Here is a 27,148-nt window from a genome sequence, read left to right as displayed (position 1 = left end):
ATTCCAGAAAATGCCTATATGATACCTGGTTTCAGGCCTGTGTATACATATATTAAGTTTTATCATCCAGTGGGCCTGATTCTGTAGTTGTTGTCATAGGACAAAATATAAATATATAAACCATTACATCTGTTTACAGTTACATTACCTTCTCCTTGTTAGAATCCCTGTTAAATGACACACTGACACCTAGAGCACAGGTACATGAACAATTTATTTACACAATATGTTTGCGTCAACCATTATATCAGCTTCAGGGACAAGTTGCTTTTGAAAAAAGCAGATTGTAGCCGAAAAATGTCTACAGGTCAGCTCTTACACCAAAGCCTGGTCCTTTAGGAGGCTCTGTCAGAGAAGTCAATCCTCCTGCAGGCTCACAGGAGAAACGGCCACCCCTTTAGAAAAAGGGAAAGAAAATATGTCTTAATGTGCAGCCAGTGTACATGTAACTGTCAATGTCAAGATGAAAAATATAGAAATTATTTGTACCTAGGTCCTGGTTCCGGGACCCTGCCTGCTTTAAGTTCATCGATAATGTCCTCAATGTCCTTAGGTGTGAGGTCCTCCTAAAAACAAGCAGGATAAATGAGAAAAAAAGAAGCATTGTGCTCTGCTTTTCATTGCTAATGGTTTTGTGCTGGATTTTTAAGGTCTTCATATTTTTTTTATTTCACACTCTTCAACCTTTTTTTTGGAAGACATTATCAAAACTATTAATTCCTCCAGAAGAAGGAGGGAATTTAGAAAGCAATATATTAAATGCTACCTCTGCAATTAAAAAGGAGTTTATGATGATTACAGCTTATTCTAAAAACACTGACGGTCAAAATGTTTCTTTAAATAATAACAGAAGTTCAAAATAACTTTTGTCAGGGATAATAGGATATTGAGGGCTTAAAAATCATTTTTGCTGCAATAGCAGAGCACTTGTTGCCATTCATTTTTTACTCGCAAAACTGCTTCCGATACAGTGATAGTTGTTTTCACATTCACATTTATTGTTAGCTTCTAATAAAACATTAGTGAACTACATGTTACTTCTGTGGTACATACTAAAAATAATAAAACAGGCTTTAACAGTGAACTAATTTCCAGACTGTGTCAAATAACAGCCCTTTCATTTGTTTTTAAGGTAACCAGTTCAACCAGAGTATAGCTAGTCTGCCTTGTTACAGACCTGAAACATTATTTTTCACACAATCACATTAACACTTGGTAGCTCTGGGGCACCTTGGTGGCTCACCTAGTAGAGAGCATACCACATAAACTTAATCCCAACCGCAGCAGCCACGGGTTCAAGTCTGACCCTTAGCCCTTTGCTGTATGACATCCCCTCTCTCTCCCCCCAACTTTAGTGTTTATTTCTAACTATACCATCAGGATAAAGGCAAAAATTCCCCAAATAGCTTAAAAAACAAAACACTAGGTAGTTCTGAGAATAATGAATGGACGTAGACTCTTATCTAACAACACTAGTGTTAAAAGGGGCTCAGTTATGGCATTGTTTTGTATCATAACTGTTAAATATGCAGATCTTTGCAGCTACACTAATGTTGCCTTGGTGCTGCTTCTGAGCTTCTACCTTCAGGTTTAGAAGCCATTAACAACCTGACACATGTTCAAGTGCTTCTTTACAAATGGTGTCATCTTATATAAAACTACCAAACTGACCAAATCAAGGACTGACCAAAGACTGCAAGTATTTCTGAGTGTTACCTATTCACATAAAATGCTAAACCCAGTAATGCCTCACTTTTGCTGGGAAGACATTTTACCTTTTCTGCCTCTAATGATAATACCTCAGCAATTTGCGGTGTTAAGAGGAAATTTGTCCTTTCTCAGTCATATTTACTTTAATTGGGTCATTCACTTGTGCTCAACTTGCAATAACTGAATTTCCCATGGCAATTAAGTGCAGAATTAGTTTCAGATAATGTTTAACCACAAATCCATAAACCAAGCTTTTCATATCACATCTGACTCATAAAGTTAATCTATTTTTTGAGTTCATGGATGAGACAACATTGTTTTTCCAGCCATATTATTATTAATTTAAGATTGATTATTATTCTTAGTTTATAGATAGTTTCCATTTGCCACTGTTCTTTTCTTTCAAGCCTGTGTATTTGTAGACTGTACCACACCTACACTGGCTTCAATAACCAGAAAAGTTTGCATTCCAGAAATGGGGCTGAAAGATATATTCTCTGCAGACATTCTTTGCAAAACTCATTTCAGACTTTAACCTAATTTTTCTAATTTAGTTATAATGTTCAGTAAGGGCGCCATCTGCACTCACATAATAGTTGTCATTGATCTGGACCATTGGAGCATTCACACAGGCACCTAGGCATTCCACTTCTATTAGCGAGAACATCTTGTCAGGAGTAGTCTCTCCAACCTTGATACCTGTAGAGAAACAAATGAAGACATGCTATATATGTAGCTAATCTCCTGATCAGCAGCAGGTAGTGTTTCTGAACTCAAGCAGTACTCCCTGATAAAACTCACCTGTAACACTACATGCAAGTTACAACAAAAAAATAAAACGTCACTATTTGGTTGACTGACTACGCCACAATACTGAAGTATGTTAGTTATCCATCTGGCTTTATTTCTGTCTGGCAGCTGGAGTTTTCTTGTGCTGCTACAGCTTGCTGTTGTTTGAATAGCACTGACAACTGTATATTTACATGTTTGTTCCCATCTCTGTTGATCTCAAATATACACAATTAAAAAAAGTCTGCGCTGTCATCTCTTTATTGGTGTTCTGCTGTAAAAATGGAAAATGGCTCTCTCACCCAGTTTGTTTTGGATGGCCTCCAGGATGCTGTCTGAGTTGCAGAGCATGCAGGGTGTTGTTGTGCAGATCTGAATGAAGTATTTTCCCACGGGCTGACGCAGGAACATTGTATAGAATGTCGCTACTTCATACACTCTCATTGGAGGAACTTCCAGCACCTCAGCAACCTGAGTGAAAACAATTACAAACATACAGTGAGGTTTGACAAGAAAGACCGGATGCTGTATCGTGCTTAATAAAACTGTTATGCAACTGATTTTTCTAAGAGAAATTGTCATCACACAGCTGTAAAACAAATTCCAGAAGAATCACTGTGCCTTGTTCATGACGTTGATGGGGAGCCATCCATGTTGCCTCTGGGCTAAATCCAACACTGGGATGGTGGCTGCCTGCTTGTGTCCTTCCGGGTACATTGAAATGATTGCCTCAATCCTCTACATGGGAAAAACATATCAAAAAATATATTTGTTATGGTGTGTGTGTGTGTGTGTGTGTGTGTGTGTGTGTGTGTGTGTGTGTGAGAAACACAAATATATATATATATATATATATATATATGTGTGTAAATATATAACATTTGACCATTTTATGTGAACTTGCTTGCAGCTTAGAATAACTGAATCATTGCATTCCTCTTTTGGACTTAATTTATTTTAAAGTTAGATACATTTAAACTGTAAAGCAATGTTCATATAAAAGCATTATCCTCTCAGATATTTACTACAAGAGATCAGCATACTCTCAATGGGTTGATGTCAGCTTTAAAAAGTAACCTGAATTTGAACTTTAATAATACTTGTTACATATTGGTGATAATGATGAAGTGCTCATGTTTAGCTGCCATTGTGCCGAGTACCCATTTATATGGATAGAAAATACCAGTATTATGTTTCAACCTTTCAGAAAAACCAAAAAGAATCTGGCTGAAGTAGTGAAACTGGCTTGAAAACAAAATAAAACTACCATTGTTGTAAAATAAAATAAGATAGGTATATCTGAAATCTGTATCAAACACTCATACAAAAATGCATGTTGGACTCAGCAAACAGGGAATTGTTGGATACAAACTAGAATTACCGCCTGGAGGTTTAATACCTCCGCCAACCAGTGCAGTTGCAGTTAATTAGCATGTGAATACTTGAGTTATGGCCAAAAACAAGCTTTGTGTGCTCACAGTGACCTAGACATTTGATCACCAAAATCTAATCTGTTCATCTTTAGGTCCAAGTGAATGTTTGTGCCAAATTTGAAGAAACCCCCTCATGGGGTTGCTGAGATATTGCCTTCACAAGGTCAAAAATGTGTTTTGTGAGGTCACAGTGACCTTTGACCACCAAATTCTAATCAGTGTATCCTTGAGTTCAAGAGAACGTTTGTGCCAGATTTGTAGGGATTCCCTCTAGGCTTTCCGGAGATGTTGCATTCACGATGCCAGAAAACATGTTTTGTGAGGTCACAGTGACCTTGACCTGTCTTACCTTTTTGTTCTCCTCAGTGAACTCAAAAGGAATATCAGGGTTGTTGTCAGGAGTATCTCTGTGCTAAAACAGAAAGAAAGATAATGGTATTAAAAGGACAGTTAATATTATTTGCACCAAATGTATAATTATCCTTATTCATCTTTGAATAACATGTATCAGTCAATTTATTCATCAAAAATGTGAAGATGCTGTTAGAGATAAATTTTTGTTCAACAATTAAGTGTGAGTAACAGGCTCATGAGCAGTATCTAATAGTATCTATTAAAAAATAATAACCCATCATGTGAGCCCAGAGGTCAAACCAGTGCTTCTTTCAGATCATTGAAAAGTCTCAACACAGATAACATTTCTGTACACACTGCCCCCTTGTGAACAGCAAATATCATTTGAGCAATTAAAAGAAAGAACAACTTTAAAGGTGTTTGATGTTAAAGATGTCAAAAACATTCCTCGATAAAGAGGAGTGACTGAAAGACAATTCAGCCATACTTTTTTTAGTCCAATCACGGATCAAAAACATCTTTATTACCAAGAGAGTATGAAACCATGGCATGTTTCCATAACATGACAATATCACATGTGATGTTTCTGTTGCACAGCATGGTTTGATCAGGCTGTAAGGTGGTTCCCTGGATGAATTAGTAGCTTTTGGATAAATTATACCTTTGGGATTATTTAAGCAAGAATAGAAGCAGAAACTGAATTATGCATTGATCAAATTTACACACATTTACAATTCATGCTGAAACAAATATAACTGATGTAATCACATGCAAACAACTGGAAATACAATTTTTTAAAACTATACTCGCTCAAGTTTGTGGTAGTGAAATATTTGTTTATATTGGTATTGTGTGTAAACACCGGAGTCAAACTGACCTATTTCATGAGGAAAAACTAAGTTAGATGAACAATTTACATTTTCCTCAAATATGGAAGAATAAATCTAATTTGATTTACTCCAGTTGTTTAATCCCATTTCATGAAACCCTGTGAGATCTGTTTTAAGTGCCCTTTCGAAATGCATCAACTAGCTGGACAGACTACACTGACACAAGTCCACAGAGGTCAGTAATAAGGGCAATTAACAGCGATAATATTGCATATTATCATGAATGTTTTAAGCATGGCAAAGAAAAATCTGGTTATCTATCACAGTGGTCATTCAGTGTCGATTACTTTTTTACTTCATAGCTCAGTGCATTCACTACTTTCTCACGCAAGAGTAGTCTGTGATTTAAAAGCCAGATTGAAATCTGACTAAATTAATTGAAAAGGAAAGTTTAGGATCACTTTTTAACATTTAACAGATGCTGTCTGAAGAATACTGACAAAATGACAATAAACACTTAATACAGTAATTCAACTCTGAATGCCAATTGTGGGGTATTCGACAGACAATAAACAAGTGGGCCTGATTATACAGCTCTGGTGGCTACTCAATATCCACCTTCTTATTTTTTGGACACAGACACTGTAACTCACCACGAAGATGCCACCAGCCCCAGCGCGTGCAGCAGACCGATGCAGGCTCCTGACCTGCCTGGCCTGAAAACACAGAGAGAAAGAAGACCTAAATTACCTGGTAGTGTATAAATGACACTAAAACTATCCAAGAGACATACTTTTTGCAGGTATGCCTTGCTTGAAATATGAAACTACCTGAAAGTAAAGGTAAATGGATAGGTTAAATAGAAAAAATGAAAGCTGATGTTGCCATTGTCTACCACAGAGAGTGTGTAATATCGTGACTTTTACATTAATTTGTAGAATTCATAAAGCTATTTTCTGTTTTGATTGTAGCTCATAAAAGTTACCAGGACAAAAAATAATAATCTGACAGTTTTCGTCATAATAGGGGACTAACTAACCATCACAACGTATCTTAAGCACTAGTTAGTATTCGCTACAAAGGTATATTTACCTACAGAATCACACGTGTCCATTTTCATTAACATTTACACATTTCAGGGAATACAGGTCTTAGATTATCAAGAATATTGATATAAATCTTTAAATGGCACTCGTTAGAAATGTAGAATTGCCATTAAAGAACATGAGGCTACCGTCGGTCCTTTCTTAATGCCGTGTTTTCATAAATACAGCAATTGATTTTTTAAATCATGTCAACAGCTGCAACATCAACTGAGAGTTACGTGTTTCAACACATAACTCTCACTTCTCACATGTCAAAGTGGTAGTCAGTGTCAGGCAAACGAGAATAGGGAAGCTAATTCCAACAGATAAAAGTTTAAAACCATAGAGACTTTTTTGAATTGCTCATTTGTCCAATAATCACCTTGTAAATGCTTGACAGCATGAAGCTAAACTAGCTAGTATGCTAGTGTTACCCAACGTTAGTTGGCTTAGCGGCCTCCACTGCTGCTTGCCCTTGTGAAGAGTCACAGCACTTTCTCTCCAAATAACCAAAAATAGCATTTAAACCTTTACCCAGAATCATAAAGAATATCACAACCATACCGTTTGCGACACTGCAGAGCGAACAGCAGCAGACAAAAACATCTTGAGGCTCGAAGTTTTGTCCCGGTTAGTTAGTAGATAGACGGGACGGCAGCGGCGGACATCAACACAAGCGTTATCACGCTCGATTAGGACGGTCTGACGTCGTTTCAGTCGCGGCGTCACTCAATCGATCGCAGATAGGAATTTGCGCTAAAACAAATGATGCCAACAGCCATTTGGACATTTCCTCTGAGGTATGTTACGTAACCTAAATGATAGTTCACGTTGTATGTTCACCCGCTAGGGACATATGATCCAAAGTATAAAAAGAGCAAAATATTTTATTAATGATACATTATTATATCATAACAATGAAATATAATAATGATGAAAACTTTTCACACTTAAAAACAATGCTTCAAAGTGCTTCTTAGTAAAGGTAGGATAAAATCCAAATAATATGATAAAGAGAGACGCTAATTAACATAATTACAATAGATTGCGGTCAGTTAGGAGAAGGCATATAATGAATAAATGAAAACATATAGAAATCTTTAGTGGATACTCTATCCAGAATGATTTTTTTAATGATGATATTTATTTTTTCTATAGCCATTGCATTAGTTTTAGTTTACTTTTTTCAGTAACATTAAATTTCTCTTATTTTTGTCATGTAATTTTTAAATTGGTTCAGATGCAATAAGATAAGATAAGAAAAATGTGAAACTCAAGAAAGGTTTTTAAAAAAGGTAAATTGTACAATGTGACAATGACATATGTTTGCAGTCAGAGTAAAAAAGTGTGGACAATGGTTATATGTTGATCTGGCCTAAAGACCTTTTGAAACAAATTGAAAAACACGATATAATGTGTAAGTTAATAAAAGTCCACAAAACATAAAAATATATGCATGTATAATTAAGGAACTGGGATTTTGTTTAATAGCTGTCACTTTTTTTTTTCTCCTTTTTTTTCAATCTGAGAGCACCAATCACCCTCTCTGTCAAATCAAGCCTCCCTTCTCCTGACTGAATCCCAAGCATTCATCAAACTGCACACCTCCTCCTCCCTCTTCCTCCTCCACCTCTTTGCTTGGAAAAATAATGCTATCAACAGGCCAGGGAGGGCTCATCCAATGAAAAAGTGGGAGTGCCGCACCCTGTGAATCGATTGGCTGCCCTGGCACTAAGCAGACTGGAGAGAGCCTCCAGCTCAGGGATTAGAGGTGGGTCTTTATGTGCATGCTGAATTGTGTTGCTTCAGTCCAGAAGGCCTTGTAGTGTTCTTACCTTACCCGGGAGCAATCCAGACAGATCAGCAGTGACTCAAGATTAACCCATTTTTTGACTGAACCTCAGATGATATAGGCCTGTTTACGTCTGTCCTTCCACAATGGTTGTTCCTGAATCTCAGGACAAAATGTACTACCCTTCTGATGACCTGCAGAGGGATGCTCATGTGCCTGATTTTAACTCTTATCTGGCACTGTACAGGAAGTCTCTTGAGAATCCAGAAGGTAGGTCAAACACGTCTGTATTTTTAGTGCAGTACTTGCAGTGTTTGCTTGCATTTCCTCTACTCTGAGCCTGTTTGTATGCAGTATCTCTCAGTGTTTATCTGCCCTGTCTGCAGCCTGTAACACTGCTATAACTTTATTTCAGCTTTCTGGAAAGAGGTTGCTGATGAGTTCTTTTGGAAGAAGCCACCAACAGGGCCAATGCTGCAGTACAACTTTGATGTGACAAAAGGGAACATATATGTCAAATGCATGGAAGGGGCTAAAACCAACATATGCTATAATGTCCTGGACAGGCATGTGAGGGAGAGGAACCTCGGTGAAAAGGTTGCCTATTACTGGTAAGCGACAACGCGTGCCCTGAGTGAATGATGGCTTTAATGGGAAATACGGCCTGGAGTTATGTCAAGTATTCCAGGCAATAACAACTGCTGTGTCCCCAGTTGCAACTTCAGTGCACCAAAACAAACCACAGTCACTGCAACACAATGTCAGTGTTTCAGTCTCTCTGCTGCCAGAATAAAAAAAGAGAGCATTTAACAGGATTTGTTGTGAAATTTTTCCAGAATTCATGTTTTGGGTCCAACACATTTGACATTCTAGGAATACAGCAGATTTAAGACTCCTGCAAAACTCATCAAGCAAATTTATGGTGTTTTGTTATAATACAAAACCTGCTTCTACCTGAATCTTGACAGAGTCTTACAATAATAAAAGTCCAATAAGAGTCTCATAGATTGTTTACAGAATAAGACTATCTACAGTTTGTTAGCACATAGATTTCATAACTGTTCTCTTTCCAGCCTCTGACTTCTGTACTTTTTAAACGAATCTCACATCTTCAACAATCCACCGTAAAGGCTCTACTTAATGTCTTTTAACTTTATGTTATGGCACATAGTGCATTTGTTTTGTCAACTGAAGAATCTTAGCAAACAAGACATAGTTGTTCTGCAAGCTCAGCAGTAATAGGGGTTCAATGGAACCAGGCACAGTATAGACTCACTGGAACCAGGCACAGTATAGACTCACCCACATGTCTTGATGTTTGCACTACATCAAAGCACTTATGTAATATATCTGCTCAAGTGTTTGCCATGCCTGTTTCAGCAGCACATAATGTGAGGAGGATATAGCGTGTCAGCTGAGTTGATACTGTATTTATATGAAAGTGACCAGATAGTTTGGTTTGACCTGTTTAACACTTATATGACTGCAGCGCACATGTTGTCCTAATAGCATCTAGAAAACTGAAATGGTACAACATTGTGAAAAATAAGAGACCAAGACTTTATCTTAAAAGTCAAACTGTATAATCTTTTACTGGCTTTTACTTGCTACTGCATCTAACACTGGCTGTTACTGGCAGAGTCAACTTTATAACACAAGCTAATACTATGAGATCAATAGATGTTTGTATTTCAAAAAAGATGTGAAATTACCATCCACAAATAAAAACTATTTAACCCCAAGGGGCTTCTTGAGGAAATTAATTGTTTTTACGCTGTGTTGTGACTAAAGCATAAAATTTAAGGGATTATGCTGATTTGCCAAATCAAACAACCAAATAAAAGGCATCAACATAAAAGTAATCCCTTTCACATAGCTAATTGTTACTTTTGTTTTAAATGATCATCACTGCTTTAACATTGGAGATGATAATTATATCTGGTTTAATGTACAAGGCATTTCATGGTCACTTTAAAGCTATGATATATAGCTTACTATAAAGCCTATAAAGCCTATAAAGTGTTAGTAACAAATGGTTTTAATATCAAATATGCCTAACAAAATGTTCTTTTTCAGTGGGTGAGATAATATAGCAAAAAGAGAAACATCATGCATTAGGGTATTTAATATAAATCGAAAAAACAGGTAGTGCAGCCATTTATCAGCTGATGAGTTTTTTAATTAAGTTTTCCCTTTTAGGCAAGAAAAGGTTAAGCAACAGCAATGGATGTATACAGAAGATATAAGAGCATTACATAATTCATTTAGATTAAAACAGCAGAATAAGTGACATAAAATGAATTATATAAAAGAAAAACAAAGAAGAAATCAAGTAAATGAAATAGCATAGATAGTAAAAAAAAACTAAACAGAACAAAGTCTAATTAAAGCAACGATGAACATACATTACATCTCCAGCTTTGATTCATCTTAAATTAGTCATGTCTTAGATATTCTGGAGTTTGTTCATGATAGGGACACTATATTAGGAAACACTCCTCTGGGTCATATTTGAGGGTGGGAAAAAACGACTGACATGCTCGTATGGATTGGAGGATTTGTTGGCAGCACAGCAGTTAAAAGCAGCTTCTCTATTTTTGGATGTAATGGCACATGGCCTCAAAACAATTTAGTGATTCTTCTTGGTCTTTGTTAGATCTTAAGCAGCAGCATTCTGAACTCAAAGAGTTTTTTTTAGACAGACCAGAGGAAATCCTATTACAGAAGTCCAACCTACTTGAGAAAAGGCTTGGATTAAGTTTCCTAAATCTTGTTTGTATGTGAATTCTGTAATTCCTGCTAAATTTTAAGGTGGCAACAGGTTACTTTGTTATTGTCCCAACGTGGCTGTTAATACTTAGGTAGAATTTCATGGCTAAACCAAGATTTATCACTTGGATTTTAGTTTTCAGCGACAGAGAATAATGATGAGCACTGATTTTCAAAACTATAAACACAGTTTTTTTCTTATTTAAATGTTGGTTAATTTGCTCAATGCATTTATTCAGGGACCATACACATTTATTGATAGACATATGTAAATTTGGGTGTTATCAGCAAAATTATAGTAAAAAAGTTTGTAGCAGTTGAATAAAAGAAGTCCAAGGACTGACCCCTGGGGAATTCCGCAGGTAATTTGAGTTTGCCAGTGCATACAAAGTCTGAGGTAATCCTTAAACCAGGTCAGATCAGATCAGGTCAGTTTTTTATGAGGACTGTAATTTTGTCATTTAACATTTGAATAAATATGATTTAAAACCTTGATAAAAACAGTCTTGCTGATGTGGTGGGACCAAATCAAGATGGAAATTAGTTTAATCAGAGTAATCATTTATTTCACCATTCCCTGGCTTGTGATAAGGTTGATGCCAGGTTGTTGCAGTGTTTTGGCTTCAGTCTCACACGAGAAGCTTGCTACCATGCTGTCTGCCGCCCTGTGAAACCTTGTTCCACATAGTCCTGACAAACATCCAAGCCCAATATAGACACAGGAACAAGTTATCTCCGCAATGAACTCAACAACTACATGATGTTTGAATAGGTACTGTTGGATGAAGCAGTGTATGTGGAGGTATAAAAAAAGCAACACATACAGACAGAGGTTCATGCAACCTGACACAGGTTTTACATTACAGTGACAGATTTTGTGTGTTTCTCCTCTTGTATTTTGTCTTCCCAGGGAGGGAAATTCACCTGACCACCACATGACCATCACTTATGGCCAGCTGTTGAGCCAGGTGTGCCGCTGTGCTAATGTCCTAAAGCAAATGGGTGAGAACCTGAAGGCTTCTTTAACTACTAATGAGATGAGTTGAAGATGAGTTGCGTAAAACAAAGTTAGAAGACAATGAAAAAAATAACACATTCTCAAACCATTTCAGCAGTGAAGAACACCTCTTTGACCTTGACAAAACATTGAAATAGCATCATCATTAATTATTTATTTCCATTTCAGTGAATATCTTGAAAATATACAGTAGATCCAATATATTAACTATTAAATAGAACTGAGTAAAAGTATCATCTAAAATCAACATTTCCTGTGAAATGACATGGTATTAGCATTGTTATTTGGCCCATAGCCAGCATACCACAAGCCACCAGATATGGCTCTGTACAGTGTGTCCAATGTACTTGTTGCATATCGAACATACCGAACAGTATCTGGGCCACAACTCAACATGCCAAAACTCAGCCTAAAACTGTCCTTTTGTCCTTGACCCAGGTGTGAAAAAGGGAGACAGGGTGTCTATCTACCTTCCCATGATCCCAGAGCTGGTCTACACTATGCTGGCCTGTGCCAGGATAGGTGCTGTTCACTCTATTGTGGTAAGTGGTTTGATGAAGCACCCATTTCACTGACTTTACAGAATTTATCATTTTCATTTTTTTCTGCATTTTTATTTCATTCATTTGTTAGATACTTTTGTACAATTAGTGCATTCAATCTTGATGAGAACAAGAGCTGGATGTTATCAAAAACTAGAAGTGCATCCTACTCAAAAAAATAACTAAAAGTTTGTTCACAGTGCGACAGTATCATAGTATAGTATATCGGCAGATCATGTAGGCAATCTAAATCCAGTTCAAATTAAGTCAATCAACAGGTTTGTTAGCCATGTTTGTTGCTCTGACCCCTTTCCCTGGGAAAACATCTGCTGAAACTGAAACTTGTTTCTGTTAGTCCAGACTACTCTGGCCCTGCAGTTATCAGCTGTCATCTGTGTGAACACAGCAGCACCTGCCCTCAATATATGGGTCAGACATTTACTGGCTGTATCCAGCTTTGGGAAGTCATCAGAGTCAGTGCAGTTTTGCAAGAAAGCCAGCACTAATTTAGCAATTCAACCTTACCCATCTATGCAAAGGCTGTTAGCCTTGTTAAAAATATCTCCAGGCTGCTCCGAGGTGGGTTAATTTTATAGCTTGCTAAGGCCTGTTTTTGGCAGACTTGAGTGTGAGCGACCTTGTCTCTGCTTGGTCATAGTTGTATATTTTCCACTCTATGTTTTTATCATAATTGATATGAACATCACTTAGCAACATAACAATCGCCGGGATAGCACCGGCTTTTTAGATTCTCATGTAACTGTATTAATCATAAATTAGCTTGGCATAAAATTCAGTCACTAATAGCCAAACAGGACTGCCAGAGCCACTCATGCAGTGACATTTTGCTGAGTCCAGAGTCCTCAGTGACCTGATTCATAGTGCTGTCATGAACACTGAAACTTTACACTCTGTGAACTATTAACCTCGGACAGAACACAAGTGTCTGGCAGGAGATGCAGCAAATGACAGAGCAATTATAAATGTCTGGTTCATTATGTAATATTAAGCAAAGTGACCCTTCCACACAAGGTGATGAGAGGGAGCAGCAGCCCATATAGCCTCAAGTAACCACTAAGAAATAATGGTAAAGCTATAATATATCATAACCGTAGTAGGCTACAAGCAGAGTGTTCATGTATTGTTTCAAGGTGGTTAGCCCTGTTGCTAACTTTGTAGCTACACCAGATAAAAAGCCTAAATTTGCTATTTTGGTTGCATTACATATTTTAAGGTTAGAAAAATATTAACTAGGCTACATAGTCAGTGACTTATGAATCCTTACACTGAACTGAATAGTGATAATGACCATTTCTAGATCAACAGGTAAGCTAGCTGGTTAGCTAAACCTGGTTAAGGGAGGCACAAACAGCTGCTAGTTAAACTGTGAGTCTGCACAGCTTCCCTGTGCAATGATGGATTATTATCAACATTACAATGGTATTCACCTTTGGTTTTACCTGAAAATAGATGAATAAAGTGGTTTAGATAATGCAGCTAAACCGTTGACATGTTTAAGTTTTTCTTTCTTGCCCCGATGGACTTTGTGTGTGTTTCCAGATCACAATTACTTGGATGAGTACAATGTTGTAATTAGTAATACACAGGGATGGATTATGACACAAAGGGCCCCTGGGCACAGTAAAAGGCCCCCCACACTCCTACATGAGAGCAACACACTCAGACTGAAAGACACACAAAATGACTACCACCCACACAGCCTATGTTTGTAGAGGTTTTGTGTATTTTTGCAGCGTGTCATGTAGGTGTTTTGTGTCTCTTCCTGGTCATTTTGGGTTTGTTTGCAGTCTCTTTGCTTGTCTGGGTAGTTGTCTGGCATCTCTTTATGGTCATATCGTGTCTCTATGTTTGTTTTGTGTCTCTTTCTGGTCGTTTTATGCCTCTTTGCAGTTGTTTTGTGTCTCTTTTGGTTATTTGAGGTCTCTTTGTAGATGTTTTGCAACGTTCTTGTCATTTTAAATGTCTTGTAGATGTTTTCTGTCTTTTTTTGGTTATTTTATCATTTTGCAGTCATTTTGCTTAATTGAATGTCTCTTTGTGGTTGCAATTCAAATGATAGATAAAACTATGAAAATAAAACCCAAGCTGTGATGAACCAGTATTACTCTCAATGCCATAAGTCCCACTACACCTCCTTCTTTCAGCTCTTCCTCTCTCTCTGTCTTTTCTTTGCACTTTTAGTTTGCAGGTTTCTCCTCTGAGTCTCTGTGTGAGAGGATTATGGATGCGCAGAGCAGCGTCCTGGTGACAGCAGGTAGGTCCAGCCTAACCTTTGACCAGACTGTTTGGAGACACACCAGCACCAGGATGTGATGTTTCGTAACGCTCAGGGGCTGTAAAGATGATGTTGAAGTTGTAAAGTGATTCAGTGTTTAAACATCTTCTCCCTGCTGGTTGATACACATCATCAACTATTCATCATCTGTCGCTCCCTCTCCCTCTGTCCTTTTGTGCTATACAGATGGTGTTTACAGAGGGGAGAAGCTGATCAACCTGAAACAGATTGCGGACGAGGCTATGGAGAAATGCAGGGAAAAGTAGGTCCTACTTACAAGGCCAACAGTTTCCCACTTCTCAGCAACCACCCTTGTTTACACTAGTTGCTGCTGGTAATGGGACTCAACCCCCAGCGTATGAGTCACTGGACACATAAACACCCACACCACAAAGCCCTATCAGCTGTTATCAGGTACATTGAGGAAACATACCGCCTGGTTTCCACAGTACAGGGTTGCCGGGCAACATCGAGCACTCAGATTCTCCAGGGAAGCCCAAGCTGCTTGTTTCCCATGGCAACATGAGCTTGGGAGGGATGAGAGTTGGGAAACAAAGCATGCTGGGAATGGGTATGAATGAATGCAGGCATGTTTAGTGGTATCATTTCAACATAAATAAATATTTGTTTTTACCTTACCTTACTTTTCTATGTTTTACCTTATAAACCTTATGTGAAAAAATGAAACTTCAATTTAAATTTGTGACTCAAAGTTTCTTACTCTTACTTTACTGGCTGTAAATGTAAGTTACATGTCATATCTGAGACACCACAGCATACTCTTACCATCTTCTGTGTTACACCACAATTTGATGAAAACATTTTCTATAAATGAAATAAAACCCTCAATGAAAAAATAATAAAATAATAGTTTGGTACCATGTGAGAACCAACACATGCCCCAAGGGTGCACATGATCCAGAAATTTCTTAAATTCTTGGAAAGTGGGACAACACAAGCACTCCGCAGCCATGACATGATGTTTGATGCCTTTTACTGACTCTCACATATGTTTTATTTCCTTACAGAGCATCATCTAGCATCACTAAATGCCTTGTCATAAAGCACCCTGCCTTAAGGACAAAAAGTGGAGCTGCATGCAACAAACTACAGGTAAATAAAAACAAAAAAACTACCAAACTAGCACCTAATAGTTTGGTTTACAGCTGTATACTATGTATAGAACATTTAACCTGTCTGAATTAAAATGACTAATTTTGATGATATAATTAAATGAAAAACTTTTGTTAAAAGACAATTTTTTTTTTCCTTTAGAAGTGTTTTGAGTTTTCCATGCCACATTAAAATCAAATCACAACACAGAAAAGCAGATAGCTGCTGCAGTACTACAGGTCTGAAGTAGGATCTGGGTCTTCTTTAGGGCTGCTACTGTACATTCATTTGTGTCATACACCTTATGATGAAACGTTATACCTTTTATCTCCCACTTTTTACTCACAAGGAAAAACAACCTACATTTGAGCTTTTTGGTATTTAAGATCTTTCAGTTGAAGGCGTCTATAAGCCCTCAACCACAGACTGTATATAAAAAGTCCTCAACCCTCAAAGCATCATATAATCCATCATCCGAGGCTAAAACAAAAACAAATATAACCCAAAAACATGGTCTCTTCAAATGTTGGATTCAGAATATGCCTCCAAGGGGCACAGTAAATTACAGTCAGTGACACTGACATGGTGTGTAGCTGCCTGTGCCTCTGGCACATGATGTGAGCAGATGTAATGAGTGGTTTCATGCGTTGGATTCGTTCCCTGTTGCTCTGGTGCGTTCAGACCCCCTGGGACTCAGAGTGCGATGTGTGGTGGGATGAGGCGATGAGAGACTCTCCTGAAGAGTGTGAACCCGAGTGGCTGGATGCAGAGGACCCACTGTTTATCCTCTACACCAGCGGCTCCACGGGCAAACCCAAGGTAAGACACAGCTGCAGGTAGAAACTCGCTTTAGAGCAGAAACACACAATTTTTCTGGCTTATAAAAATTACATGCTGTTCAGTTTCTGCATGCAAATTCTCCCTGAAACCACGTCTTTACAACAAATCACAGCATCTATTTTCTACTCTGATAAGCCTGTAATGATGTTAAGCATGCTGGCTTTTACATAATCTGCTGTCTTTAGAGAGAATTCATGGTTTTCTAATGCTAAAAGACATAAATACAATCCTAGAAAGTTATCTGTCTTCCAAAAACACCACATCTGCATCTATGTTTTGTATATTAGTGTGAATTATATGTTATTATTACAAAAAACAAAGCACTGAGAGCATCAAATAATATGAAATCATTTCTCTGTCTTTACCTCACACAGATACACGTGCACATACGTTCACTGTACACACACTTACCCTAAGTGTTCACCTTCAAATTTTATGTTTTACTTCATGGGGACTTAACCAATGGGTCTCCAGTCCCCACAGTGTGACTGTGTAAACACACACACACCTGCATGCATGTCCCCTCTTGAGAGCCCCCTTAGTTTTGCTCTCTGCTGTCTTTGTGTTGACCAAATATCTCCTCATTCATGTTCCTGTCCTTGTGTACGGTACAGGGTGTTCTCCATACTGTTGCCGGGTATCTGCTCTACACGTCGCTGACCTTCAAGTATGTTTTTGATCATCACCATGACGACGTGTACTGGTGCACAGCTGACATCGGCTGGATCACCGGCCACTCCTACATCACCTATGGCCCCCTTGCAAATGGCGCTACAGGTGTTCTGGTGAGTGGGAAAGAGAACTTTGTTTCTTTTATTTGATTAAAAACCACCACAATGGCACCCAGTATCTCCCATCTTAGAGACACGTCTGTATGTTTTTTCCCAGTTTGAAGGTATTCCTGTTCATCCTCATGTGGGCCGGTTCTGGGAGATTATTGAGAAGTACAAAGTGACCAAGTTCTACACGGCTCCCACAGCCATCCGCCTGCTGATGAAGTACGGACGAGAACCGCTGCAGAAGTAAGCGCCGGCATCTGCTGAAATCACAGCAGTTCAGAAAAGTCCTTAATTTTTTAGAGGTTTTTTTTCCAAAAGCTACAGAAGGAGTCTGACTTTCAAAGCACAGCTTCACCTGAGAGCTGTCTCTAGTGTATTTTTGCATCTGGGTTTCCCAGCTTTCATATGGAAATTTTCACCTTAGATTTTCAAAGACCACACTCCTTATGTAACGCTTTTGCTCAGCAGCGAAGAAACCAAATTGTAAGAGTGATGGTGTGACTGGAACCGTGTGAACATGCATTTCTTATGGTGAATTTGCAAGAATTCTTAAACTTAGAATAGGCTTATCTGTCAAAAACAGACGCAGGAACTCACTCCAAAGTGTCACTTGTAACTCAGAGGTAGAGACCGTCTGAACCTCATCTTGTAAGCTTCACAGTGGAAATAGAGGACATTATCCCTTGACTGACAGTGTTTCAGAGTCTGAGTTTACATCCGCTCGTCAGTATAACACTAGAACTTGGCAAAAAAAGTTAGCTTAGCATAAAACTGGAAACAGGGGAAACAGCTAGCCTGGTATTTTTGAAGAAGGCATATGCAGTGTTAAGTAGTGAGCTTTAGAGGTGGATTTTGTCACCTTTGGACCCTGATATGCTGTTTCCCCCTCATTCCAGTCTTTATGCTAAGCTAAGCGAATCACTTCATGGCTGCAGCTGAATATTTACTGTAAAGTCATGACAGTGGCATCAGTCTTCAAGTTCATATCTAACTCTTAACAAGAAAATGAAAAAGCAGTTTCCCAAAATGTCAAGCTTTAATCTGAAACAACAACAGAAGACGTGACATATCACCTGTGGAGGAGTGACAGTAAATGTGTAAAGCCGTCTTTCCTGGCTGCATCAATCTGCACTGATGAATCTTGTCACTTGCCTCTGACAGGTACGACCTCTCCAGCCTGAGGATTCTGGGTACGGTGGGTGAGCCGATCAACCGAGAGGCGTGGCAGTGGTATCATGAGGTAGTCGGTCAGGGCAGATGTCCCGTGGTCGACACTTTCTGGCAGACAGAGACGGTAATGAACACACACTTCAGATGGTTGTACATATGGCTGCGTTAGGGTTGTCCCCACAGTACAAAAAGGTATCATTGTGCTTTTATTGACCTCCAATATACATAGTTTCATTACTTCCCCAGATACTTTGCCCATTTGGTAATAAGATCAATGTGACTTCAGAAGAGTCCGTATCAGTTACTATAATGTACGTCTTTATGTCTCTGTAGGGAGGTCATGTTTTGACGCCTCTGCCTGCTGCCACGCCGCTGAAACCCGGCTCTGCTGTAAGTGGAAACATCTCCTTCAACGCTGTTTACCTCCCACTCTCTAAAATATATGTTACTTTTAAACATAACCCATAATAGTCATGCTGGAAAGGAAGGGTTTCAGCTCGAATCTGTAGGAGATGCAACATTTCTTCATTTCCATGAGAGGAGTATGATTCAGGTTGTGATCTGGAGCAAACGTTGCATGAAATCCACGCCTCCTATTTCAGACCTTTCCTTTCTTCGGAGTGGAGCCGACCATCCTCAACGAGCACGGAGAGGAACTGGAAGGTGAAGCTGAGGGTTATCTGGTAAGTTTCAACTCTTTGTTGTATATTTATACTTGTAAGGGGCATTGCATGCAGCAGCTGACCACCCCGGATCAACAGATACACATCACAAAAGAAAGAAAGATAAATACTGTATCTTTGATATACACTTAATACACATTAATAGATAATGTTCACTTCATTTTGTTGTCTAAACAGATTCAAACATCTTTTCTTTCTGTCTTTATTTTGTTTTATTTTGTTTTGTCTTTATCTTGGTGACTTTTATTAGCCAAGTTTTTGTTTGAAGCATTTTGAAACCAGTCTCATTGTTGTATTCAGTTTAATACCTAGTAAGTGGGATTGCACTAGTTGTTTTAATAATTCTCACCTTCTTCATTTATTAATTTCACTCTGTTCCTTACTTATTTTATTGTGGTGGATTTGATCAGATTTCTTTGTCAGTACTTATTTACATAATTTAGCTGAATGAAATGTCAAATTAATTGCAGTCCTGAATGGGTTTAATCATGATATGTGCCATGTAAAGCATTTTGTAGCTTTGTCTTGAGAGGTGCTGTATAAATAAAGTTCATTGTTAGCTTTATTGTTATTAATGGTAGCAGTAGCAGCAGTTCTTTCATGGTTTGTGTGTATTCTGTGTGTGTTGTTGCAGGTATTTAGGAGGCCCTGGCCTGGAATAATGCGCACTTTGTACAGAAATCATGAACGCTTTGAAAACACCTACTTCAAGAAATTCCCAGGCTTTTATGTGACTGGTGATGGTAAGACATTATCTTTCTCCCTTGAATTGGAGACCAGAAAAATAAAGTTCACCCTCTTATCATGCAGATTGTATATCACTCTGGTGTCCAAGCACCATAAATGTGCATCTTGATCTCTCACTAAAATACTAAAGAGCCTCTTAAAGGAGAGCAAAGTGCTATAAAAACTCTTCTGGGGGTTATGCAAGTTGTTTTCTCCTCTCTCAGGCTGCAGGCGGGATAAAGATGGCTATTACTGGATCACAGGGAGAATAGACGACATGCTGAATGTGTCAGGTACGTACTATGCGATGTTACTGTCTGATAATGCAGCGGATTCGCAAAACCTTCAAAAAGGTTATTACAAGACAAAACTGAGTTATTTTTACTCTGTTATATAATATTACAACTGGCAGCCTTTTGAGAACATTTTTCATTTTATTCTCCTGAAACCCTTTGTCGAATTCCTCTCTTATATTTCCATGAGTTATCACTGATAAAACTGTTGACTTGATGTGTTTTCGTTGTCCTCCAGGACACCTGATGAGCACAGCAGAGGTGGAGGCGTCTCTGACGGAGCACCCGGCCGTTGCAGAGGCTGCAGTGGTGAGCCGGCCTCACAAGGTGAAGGGCGAGTGTCTCTACTGCTTCGTCACCCTCAAAGACAGCAGGGAGTTTAACCACGCAATGGTGGAGGAGCTCAAGAGACTGGGTGAGACACAGGGGTGTTGTTATGTGAGGGTTAAAGGAAAAATCCACTCAAAATGATGCTATTTCTGGATTTAAAAGGGCCCATATTGTGTGAGATTTTGTATAAAGTGAGTCTTTCTTGATTATAAAGCAGGTCTAGGTTCTATATTAATACTGTGAAAGTATCAAAGCCTCAGTCCACAGAGAAATACACACAGCCTGTATTCACAAACTGAGCCTTAAAATTAACCATCTGGACTTCTGTAACTTTGTGATGTCACCACAAAGCAGACACTCTCAGCCATGCCCCAAGCCCCGCCCACCTGTACCCACCACACAACCTTGCAGGATTTCGTTTCTCGGAGTGTAAACCTGAAATATGCTATATTTTTATTGATCACTCAGAAAACAGTCAGCCAATCAGAAGGAGGCTCAGAGCCTTATGAAGAAAACCTTTCTTGAAATAGTACAGAAACAAATAAAAGAGCAAACAGCAAGAAAAGCGAGAAAAAAATACAGAAGTAAAGAAAAGTAAAGAAGAAAAGTAAAGAAAAGGGAGAAAACCCACAATGGTCCAGGCTGTATTCTGCATGGCACTGATTCCTTTTCTCTATCTTTTTATCAGTGAGAGAGAAAATCGGTCCCATCGCCACACCAGACTTCATTCAAAATGCCCCAGCGCTCCCAAAAACTCGCTCAGGTAAATAGTTCAACACCTCCTGAAACCGACATCTACTCCTCCTCTTCTACTCTCCTCCTCATCTGCCTCCTCTTCTTCTCACTCTCATCCATTCAGGGAAGATCATGAGGCGAATCCTCCGGCAGATCGCCCGCAACGAGAAGGAACTGGGCGACCTTTCCACTCTGGCCGACCCAAAGGTGGTGGAGGTGCTGTTCAGCCAGAGATGTGAAGCTGCAGCCTGAACAAACACCTCCATCTCTTTCCCTCTTGTAACTATGCAACGGTACAGATGAAGACAAACTTCTGGGTTCTGGATCAGCATCTCAGTATTTGTGTGCACCCTTTGGGACTGAATGAAGGAGCTGGGATCAGTAAACGATACTGCTAACAGTGAACTGTTGTTTTATGTGGAGAAAAAAAAAGTCAAATCAGAGGTGGTTTTATGTAGACGTTCTGGTACGGGGCCGTTTGGGCCAAAATATCAAACACAGAATTACTATCTTTTATATTTTCTTAACAATCTTTTTATGTCTGATATCATTGGAGGGGGAAGTGAATCCTTCTTCTTAGTTTAAATAGTAAAGTCAGCTTTGCACAGCTTTGATTTTGTCTGACGACTGATGTATATTTTCAATCTGTGACACATTTCTATGACCTGAAAATAAAAGTGTTTAATCTGTTTTGTTGCCTTTTGTCCTTTTACCTTGACGCAGAGCAGCTGTTGGACGCCCTCATGTGGCAGGAATCGTCCTCTGCTGCTGCTATCTGATGGTCTCACTGTTTACTGTATAAAAGCCTTTTTCTTTTTTTTCTTACTCTCCTGCAGCGGCTTTCCGCCTTTTGTCGTCTAATGATGCACAGAGCACAAACACACGGCTTTGATGATGTGATCAGTGCAGCAGGGAGCAGCAATTATCGGAGACAGAAGAGAAAAGCGGGTTGTTTTATCTTAAGTGCGCTGGATTCTTTTGAAATTACAAGCGCCAGTGATCTTGAAAAGGAGAAAAAAAAAGCAACAATAATCAGATTTTTTTTTTACGAGATTACATTACAGCACGTAATAAAAGTAGCTCAGGGGGACGGCTCCCTTATCACACCGTTAATGTTGGGTCATGTGAAGTCAGTGGGCTTTCTTGGTTTGTTTCCACCTCTCTGTCTGTCTCCTCTACACCACTCCATGTCACAGGCATGCAGCAGCGGTGTGTGTGTGTGTGTGTGTGTGTGTGTGTGTGTGTGTGTGTGTGTCTGTGTTTGTGTCTGTGTTTGTGTGTGTGTGTGTGTGTGTGTGTGTGCGCGTGTGTAGGTGGGGAGGATAAGGAGAAAAGAGGCCAGAAACACAGCGATGGGCAGTGTTACATCATCACCCCCAGCAGCAGAGGAGTGGTTACCATGACAACCTCTTCATTCCCCCACCACCAGCACCCAACCCTCCATCTCTTCTTCCTCCTCCTCCTCCTCCTCCTCCTCCTCCTCCTCTGGTCACAACAGCAGTCTGCAAATGTTTTGTAACATGACAACACTGACCATGAAAAAAAATGTTTAAGCTACAAAATGTATTCGTATCTGAAGACCCCTAAAAGTTTTTTTAAAATGAAACAATCTGAAAAGGCAAAATCAACACCCCTTAAGTTAATAACATCAACAAATGCTAACTTGAGTCAGGAGCTATCAAACCTGGAGTCCAATTGGACGTGTAGGTTAGAGCTTCTTTAACTTATAAAAACAATTTGAGTTTGCTCAAAATGTTCACAAGAAGAATCACCTGATGTGAACCAAGCTTCACAAAAAGAGATCTCAGAGGACTTAGGATCAAGAATTGTTGATTTGCATAGAGCCAAAGGGGTTACAGAGTGATTTCAAAGAGTTTAGATCTTCATCAGTCCACAGTCAGACGTACTGCTCTATCGTAAAGTAGGATAGAGACAACTTACTCTCCCTAGAAGTGGGCGACCAGCTAAGACTCCAAAGGCACAACACAGATGCTCGATGAGGTAAAAAAGATGCCACGAGTAACATTTAAAGGCTTAAAAGAATCACAGGAGCGGGCTGCTTTGCTGCCTCTGGGTGTGGCCTCGGGGTGATAATGTCAGGGTGGCTGTCCACCTGCTGTAGAAGCTGGGTGATGCAGCATGAAAATGACCCTTTCTACAGAATGACTTCAAACAAAGAAAATCCACCTGCTGGAGTGACCCAGCCAAAGACCAGACCCTGCAGAGAAACGATCACACCAGACTAAGAGTATCTCCGAGCTGACACACTTCTATAAAGGAAGAATGGTCCAAAATCCCTCCTGAACTTTGTGCAGGTCTGATATTCTGCTACTGGAGGAGCTTGTTTGAGGATATTGTACCAAAGGAGGCTGTTACATTACATTACATTTACTCATTTGGCAGACACTTTTATCCAAAGTGACTTACAAGTGAGGGATAATAAAGCTTCAGTGCAGGAGGAGACCTTGGTGTAAGTAGTAAGTACTACATCTATTCAATAAGTACACTGAACAGTTATAGTTAATAAATCCAAGGGTTCACTCACTGTCTCCACCAGCACTGTGAATGTTTAATGGGAGTGTTCAGTAAAGATATGAAAGAATAACAGTTTGTGTGTTGTAAGCTTACAAGCACATTGTGTTAATGACCCATATTTTTACAACTGTATAGTAAAATTGATCCATATTAGCTCAACCTTTACCCAGCGATATTTCGTGTGTGACAAGCAAATGTTCTGTTTTAAGTTGTCACAATAATGTTCCATAAATGTTGGGAATCACTGGTGTAAAGTTTACTTTTCTGTCTCACACACCCACACACACACACACACACACACACACACACACACACACACACACACACACACACACAGGTATTACAATGATTAAGATTTTTGAAAACTGATTGATGTTTTAGATTAAAGCTCCAATATTCAATGCCAGAAAGCACAAGATTTATAATGTGTTTTGCTTCTGATATTTAGTCTTAAAAAGATCTGAATCAGTGTTTTTACATGCAAAATGAGATATCATTGTAATGTAACTGCAACTATGAATATGACCACTATCAAGTACTATACAAACCAAACACTAAGATCATAACCATTATGTGATAATATCTTAGCATCCCTTTACATTCAGGGCAGATGAGGCCTGAAATCGGTAGAAAATACATTAAATATGGAATCCAACAAATAATAATATCGGCATCACATCCATCCTTATCAAAAAGGGAACATCACAGTTACCAGACAGCAATTTATTGATTTTTTTACAATCAAATATCTTCCACAGATATCAGTCTGACACACACAGCGGTTTTGTGTTGGTAACTGAATTAAGGAGATTGAATTTCACAAACTCTGACTTTAAAGCATCGGTGGATGGAAGATGGAGCTGATCACTGCTGACGGAGCAGTCTGACAAAGTGACACTCAGCTGGATATCGGCCGGCAGCAGCAGATCAGACTCCAAACAACAGACACTGAATTATTAATAAACTGCTCGAGCGTTATAAAAACTAATAACACACAAATCATCATGGGGATTTTTTGTTTTTAAATTCTAAAATGTAGAACCAATGCATTTACTTAATCATCCATTGTTTTAACCCTTACCACAGAAATTTCCATCAGCTAGCCTATGTTTATTTATTTATTTATTTAATGTTTACGCTTCATTTGATAATCTAATATCCCTATTCTATGAATTTTCTGCCTTCTTTTTTATTGTTTTTTAAATAACTTTGGATGAGGAAACATCTGTGTGTGTAGTCTTATTTGTGTCTTTGACTTGAGAGCTTTAGTCTTGAGTGTGTGTTTGGCCTTGTGCATGTCACTATCATCATAAAGGCAGACTATCCATGTTTTCATTCGTTTGTGGATGCTGCAATCAGTTTTAATTTTGTATCTTCTCATGAAATATGACCTTTCTGAGAAAAAGAGAGTGAAATGAATAAAAAATACACCTCTCAGTTTAGAGCAAAACATTTCAGATGCCCCACAGAATACAAATTCCTGAACTTTGTATGTATAATATTGAAACATTTCTTTACCTTACTGTGAAAAGCATGAATAGCAGAGATGTAGTCACAGAGGTCTTTAACAAGTATCATTTCTGCCAAGGTACACTGAATATTTCACAGCAATGTGTGTGTGTGTGTGTGTGTGTGTGTGTACCTGTATTGTTGGTATTGTGGGGACTGTGTTCACACAGTCACATTATTGGGTCTCACATCCCACTTGGGGACATAAAGCAGGTCCCCACATAATAAACATAAAATGTTAAAGTTAGGACTTGGTTTACAGTTAAAGGAGCCATGTGTAAGTTTTGCTATTGCTACACAGCCAGTGTTAGCACTTATCAGTCTTGTCAAGAGCTTCAACCATAGTTGCATTTATAATACAAGAGGTTATAAAATTCCCTCTGAGCAGTGCTACATTCACAAGAAAAGAAGTGATAGAAATAGAAGTAAAACAGAAGGACTGCTTCCCACCGACAGAGACAGCTCTCGGTGAGTAAAGGAATAAAATTTGATGCTGAACCTGCAACATTTCTTCTAGACTGGTCAGTAAACAGCAAAACATACAAATAGCTCCTTTAAGGTTAGAGTAAAAATCAGAATCAGCTTTATTTGCTAAGTATGTCGTCTAATTTCCAGTATCACAATGCACACAGATGAGAAAAGGATGACAAATCAAACATAGATAATGGAACATAAAGATAATTTTTTACAGGAAAGTAGGTGGAAAAAATAGATGTATGTATAATACATGCATATAAGCAACAAATGGACAACAACACAGAATGTCTATATAAAGGTCAAACTGCAGCTGTAAACTGTAAATAGTCCTCCAGTTAGTGCAAGGGAGCATGGGAGTGTGAAGAGTGGGGGGAAAATTATTACATGGTAAATGTAAAGTAACTTTATATACGCACACAGTAGGTGTAGTATATGAACTAGTATGTCTCCAGGGATTAAATTTGGAAACATATGGAAAATGGTGAATATTGCAAAACATTTGACTATTTCCACATTGATCTAAAAGCAGAGCGTTATTGTGTTTAAATCATTGCAACTCCTCTCCAGGCTTCCTCAACCCCAAGCCTCCAGAGGATTAAGGCCCCAAATCCTCTGTCATTGTTTTTGATGTGGTATCACACCAACTCAGACAGACAGAGACTGAGCCTCAGATGCTGCGTGTTACCCAGAGGTTTCACCACTATACATCCCAGCCTGCGTAGAGGCAGAGGCCCGCTGTGAGTGACACAAAGATGTGAGCTGTGTGTGTGCATTTGTTTGTGCCTGTGCCATGAAGAAGACTGGGCACGTCCAAAGGAAATTATGCAGACAAAAGAGGAATCAAGGAGGCACCAAATGAATGGCATCTTTTTGTTTTTGCTCTTCAAAAGACAGACAGATGGTGTAACTGAACCTGAAGCCTGTTGGACATTTTTCTATTTAAAACTGTACGTTGAAGAGTAGGTTATGAGATAAGCAGGCGGAGGTCAACCACAGATCTGAATTCAACCAAAAAAATGAAGCTTGTATTGGTTAAAGTGTTTAAGTTTTTATAACTAACGGATGAGCAAATGTGGTATATTTCTTTCCCAGTTTAGCCAGTGGTGGAAAGTAACTTAGGAAATTTGCTCAAGTAATGTACTGTAGTAATTTTAATTTCCTGCTACCTACAACTATTGTACTCTTTACTCACCTACATTCATTTGGTCATTTTTGTTTCATTGTAGATTCATATTAATAATGCAAAATATAGTCAACAAATAAATTGTGACTTATTATTATATGTTAAAATAAAACTTATTGATTTATAAGATACCCAGCAGTATAGAAACATAATGCAG

At 38.7% G+C, this 27,148-nt stretch overlaps 2 protein-coding genes across 4 annotated transcripts; one reads left to right on the top strand and one right to left on the bottom strand.

Annotated features, from left to right (window-relative positions):
• Positions 1 to 195: 195 nt before the first annotated feature.
• Positions 196 to 6,899, bottom strand: ndufv2 (NADH:ubiquinone oxidoreductase core subunit V2). Its single transcript, XM_056391203.1, has 8 exons — positions 6,766 to 6,899; positions 5,770 to 5,832; positions 4,282 to 4,344; positions 3,121 to 3,237; positions 2,802 to 2,970; positions 2,300 to 2,409; positions 490 to 566; positions 196 to 395 (listed from the first exon to the last, which is right to left on the bottom strand). Exons 1-8 carry the CDS (start codon positions 6,805 to 6,807, stop codon positions 302 to 304), a joined length of 735 nt encoding a protein of 244 aa, XP_056247178.1. The 5' UTR covers positions 6,808 to 6,899; the 3' UTR covers positions 196 to 301.
• Positions 5,769 to 21,976, top strand: acss2l (acyl-CoA synthetase short chain family member 2 like). Of its 3 annotated transcripts, none has more exons than XM_056391202.1 (19): positions 5,769 to 5,869; positions 7,731 to 8,263; positions 8,409 to 8,604; positions 11,673 to 11,764; positions 12,219 to 12,322; positions 14,525 to 14,597; positions 14,805 to 14,880; positions 15,647 to 15,731; positions 16,413 to 16,550; positions 17,186 to 17,356; positions 17,460 to 17,593; positions 18,512 to 18,644; positions 18,854 to 18,910; positions 19,123 to 19,203; positions 19,838 to 19,946; positions 20,154 to 20,222; positions 20,461 to 20,637; positions 21,241 to 21,315; positions 21,412 to 21,976. In XM_056391202.1, the coding sequence occupies exons 2-19, from the start codon at positions 8,140 to 8,142 to the stop codon at positions 21,537 to 21,539; spliced, it is 2,022 nt and encodes a 673-aa protein (XP_056247177.1). In that variant the 5' UTR covers positions 5,769 to 5,869; positions 7,731 to 8,139; the 3' UTR covers positions 21,540 to 21,976. The 3 variants fall into 3 exon arrangements, with proteins under 3 accessions (XP_056247177.1, XP_056247175.1, XP_056247176.1); XM_056391200.1 differs by lacking the exon at positions 5,769 to 5,869 and adding an exon at positions 6,861 to 7,001; XM_056391201.1 differs by lacking the exon at positions 5,769 to 5,869 and adding an exon at positions 7,068 to 7,186.
• The last annotated feature ends 5,172 nt before the right edge of the window (positions 21,977 to 27,148 follow it).

This window comes from Seriola aureovittata, chromosome 12 (genome assembly GCF_021018895.1).
Source record: "Seriola aureovittata isolate HTS-2021-v1 ecotype China chromosome 12, ASM2101889v1, whole genome shotgun sequence".
Lineage (NCBI taxonomy): Eukaryota > Metazoa > Chordata > Actinopteri > Carangiformes > Carangidae > Seriola > Seriola aureovittata.
This window is presented reverse-complemented; position numbering and strand designations above follow the sequence as displayed.

Excerpts from the sequence above, each read along its gene's own strand:
- ndufv2 (XM_056391203.1), bottom strand. The coding sequence starts at position 6,807 with ATGTTTTTGTCTGCTGCTGTTCGCTCTGCAGTGTCGCAAACG. Across the intron at positions 5,833-6,765 it reads GCTCTGCAGTGTCGCAAACG|GCCAGGCAGGTCAGGAGCCT; the intron begins GTATGGTTGTGA and ends CTGTGTTTTCAG. Across the intron at positions 3,238-4,281 it reads TCACTGAGGAGAACAAAAAG|AGGATTGAGGCAATCATTTC; the intron begins GTAAGACAGGTC and ends TTTCCCATGTAG.
- acss2l (XM_056391202.1), top strand. The coding sequence starts at position 8,140 with ATGGTTGTTCCTGAATCTCAGGACAAAATGTACTACCCTTCTGATGAC. Across the intron at positions 17,594-18,511 it reads GGACGAGAACCGCTGCAGAA|GTACGACCTCTCCAGCCTGA; the intron begins GTAAGCGCCGGC and ends TGCCTCTGACAG. Across the intron at positions 20,223-20,460 it reads CGACATGCTGAATGTGTCAG|GACACCTGATGAGCACAGCA; the intron begins GTACGTACTATG and ends GTTGTCCTCCAG.